This window comes from Helianthus annuus, chromosome 6 (assembly GCF_002127325.2).
Source record: "Helianthus annuus cultivar XRQ/B chromosome 6, HanXRQr2.0-SUNRISE, whole genome shotgun sequence".
NCBI classification, from domain to species: domain Eukaryota; kingdom Viridiplantae; phylum Streptophyta; class Magnoliopsida; order Asterales; family Asteraceae; genus Helianthus; species Helianthus annuus.
The window spans coordinates 97,836,201-97,838,947 of NC_035438.2; the positions used below are offsets into that span (position 1 = coordinate 97,836,201).

Below are 2,747 nucleotides of genomic sequence, written 5' to 3' on the forward strand. Positions count from 1 at the left end.
ATAATTCCATAGCAATTAATTGTGCAAATAATCAACTAGACAATACAAGAACGTGCAATAAATGCGAAATAGAAATCTTGGAAATTCGAGTTGTCACACTTAATGCCTCATAAGGGCCATTTTCCAACAAATTAGCATTATAATGCTCTTTTTAAAATGTGTAATAGTTAACTCACTTAATGTACTTTCAATCATTACTTTCTATTTTGTTTTCTTTTCATTTGACATTATCCTAAAATATTATTCATGTCCCTATAATATCCAGAAATAATGTTAGAAACATTATCAAGGCTCTTCATACCCTATTCCTTCATAAAAGAGCGAAACATGATATGCCAACAAATTTAAACCGTACAAGAAACCTCCACATCAATGTCACTAATTGAAACCGACCTATAAACGTGTCCTTGTCATAAAGAAAATAGCCAGCTCATTTTTATGCTTTAAATACATCATTTATATGTATAATTCATTCTAAATTTGACATTAGTTGTGTAGTTATCGATTTAGGTACATCTAAGCTTTTAACAACCATTTTTCCAAATTCTATAAATTTGCTTCCACACCATCATACATATTCATCAACAAAAACATGTCTTTACGAGCTCGACCACCCACTACCACAGTCGCCGGCGCCCCTGAGGACGCCAACACCGCTCCAGAACCGCCACCGCCCCGTCCACAACTGCCATCAGCACTCTCCCAGACCCTAGCCAGCACAGCCAACCTAGCCAAACTACTCCCAACAGGCACCCTCTTGGTCTTCCAAGTCCTCACACCAATCTTCACCAACAACGGCTCATGCGACGCCACCACCCGGTCTTTAACCGCGGTCCTGCTCGTCCTCTTGGCCGTCTCGTGCTTCCTCACCTGCTTTACCGACAGCTTTAAATCGGATGATGGTCAGCTTTATTACGGGTTCGCAACTTTTCAAGGGATGTGGCTCTTTGACTATAATGATCCAAAAAATGTGCCTGACTTGAGAAAGTACCGGTTGCGGTTCATTGATTTCGTACACGCGGTGCTTTCAGTTTTGGTTTTTAGTGCGGTCGCGTTGCGTGATCGGAACGTGGTGAGCTGCTTTTACCCGAGCCCTGGGCAGGAAGCTCAGGAGGTTCTCGACATTGTTCCGATCGGGGCGGGGATCATTTCGAGTGCATTGTTTGTTGCTTTTCCGACTAGAAGGCATGGGATCGGTTATCCTGTTACTCCAGATCTTGATGTTAATTGAAATGTAATATTTGTATATGCGAATATAATTATTTTGGAGATCCCTTTTATTTGTTTTCAATACTTGGCATTTGCGACCATAATGATAATGCTTGTTAAGCTGACACCGACCTGGTCGCAAATTAACGACCACTTCTGCCTTGGTCAGAAAAACAATCGCACAATTTGTGGCCATCTAAAGTTGAATGTAATATTTTCTATCATTTAAACTCACGCAAACTCATGCAAAATATGTGATCGTTGTTAAGAAAATATGTCTGGACATTAAGGCTATGCGGTATGGTGATGGTTCAACCGTCATGTAAGCGCCGCGTATGAGGATGGGGCAAAGAGGATGGAGGTATGGAAATGAGGGGATGGACCTAAAAAGTATATGTATATATTGTATGTATAGGTGTGTGAGAGAGGGGGAGGGATGATTTTTGTCCTTTTGTGGACCGGCACCAACATCTGGCAAAGGACAGCGAGAACGAAGCCGGGAGGGGGCGGCGCGGTGTTTGGACCGGCGCCGGACGAGAACGAACCGGGGACTAACCCCATATCGTCCAGCCTAAAAATAGATATTATTGAAATAAGCTAGAAGAAACCTATGCGTGGAAGCGAAGCAAACGTGAATCACAAGTTAGATTTTCTTTTTTGGCACGTCAATTACCAACAAAAAGAAAAGGACTAGTGAGAGGTTAGTTGTGACAAATCCTCGTTTTTTTTTTTAAGATTTTCTGTTAATTTTTTTTAAGTATTTTGTAAAAAAAATGGACGAGTTATGACCCATTTGATGTATGTGGATGATATAGTATTTATGAACGAATGGGTGAAAATAGTAGAAGTAATGTAATACGTCTTATGAGTTGTTTTTCATTAATTTCTGGGATGAAAATAAACTATAACAAATAAAACTTGTTTGGACTTGGAGTGACGGATGCTATTGTGGAAGATATGGCAACTCTAATAAAGTGCAATGTTGGCAATTTCCATGTAAATATTTGAGGTTACCTATTTAGGTTAATATGAATCAAATAAGAAATTGGAGTACCGTTGGGGATTGTTTCAAGACAAGGTTGACAAAATGGAAAGCAAAAGCTTTATCCTATGGAGGGTGGGTGGTGATGCTAAAGGCGGTCTTGGATGGTTTACCTTTAGGTAGTGTTTGGTATGTGGGAATGAGAGGTGGAATGAATGGATGATTACGAGGGAATGAAGAAAAGGATGTTTGGTTGGTCAATGGAATGAAATCACCCATTCCAAAAGTCATTCCATTCCCTTAAAATCATTCCTTCCACCCCCCATGTTCTTTTTCCATTCCATCCCCTCTTGCACCATTAATCAACAACACCACAACCCACTACCTTCGCCAAAACCCACCACCACCCACCACCGAGGCCATCGCCGCCACCCGCCACCCGCCACCACCTCACCCGACAGCCACCGCCGCCGCCGCCACCCACTCGCCACCGTTATCACCCACAACCGTGACCAACCGCCAACGCCACTCGCCACCACCTCACCCCGACAGCCAC

General features: G+C 42.2%; 1 protein-coding gene across 1 annotated transcript; it reads left to right on the forward strand.

The window, feature by feature from the left end:
• The first annotated feature begins 503 nt into the window (after positions 1–503).
• LOC110865305 (protein DMP3) lies at positions 504–1,274 on the forward strand. The gene has a single exon (XM_022114553.2). The coding sequence runs from the start codon at positions 593–595 to the stop codon at positions 1,229–1,231; it is 639 nt and encodes a 212-aa protein (XP_021970245.1). The 5' UTR covers positions 504–592; the 3' UTR covers positions 1,232–1,274.
• The last annotated feature ends 1,473 nt before the right edge of the window (positions 1,275–2,747 follow it).

What these genes read in the sequence shown, in the direction of transcription:
- LOC110865305 (XM_022114553.2), top strand. Translation starts at nt 593, where the DNA reads ATGTCTTTACGAGCTCGACCACCCACTACCACAGTCGCCGGCGCCCCT.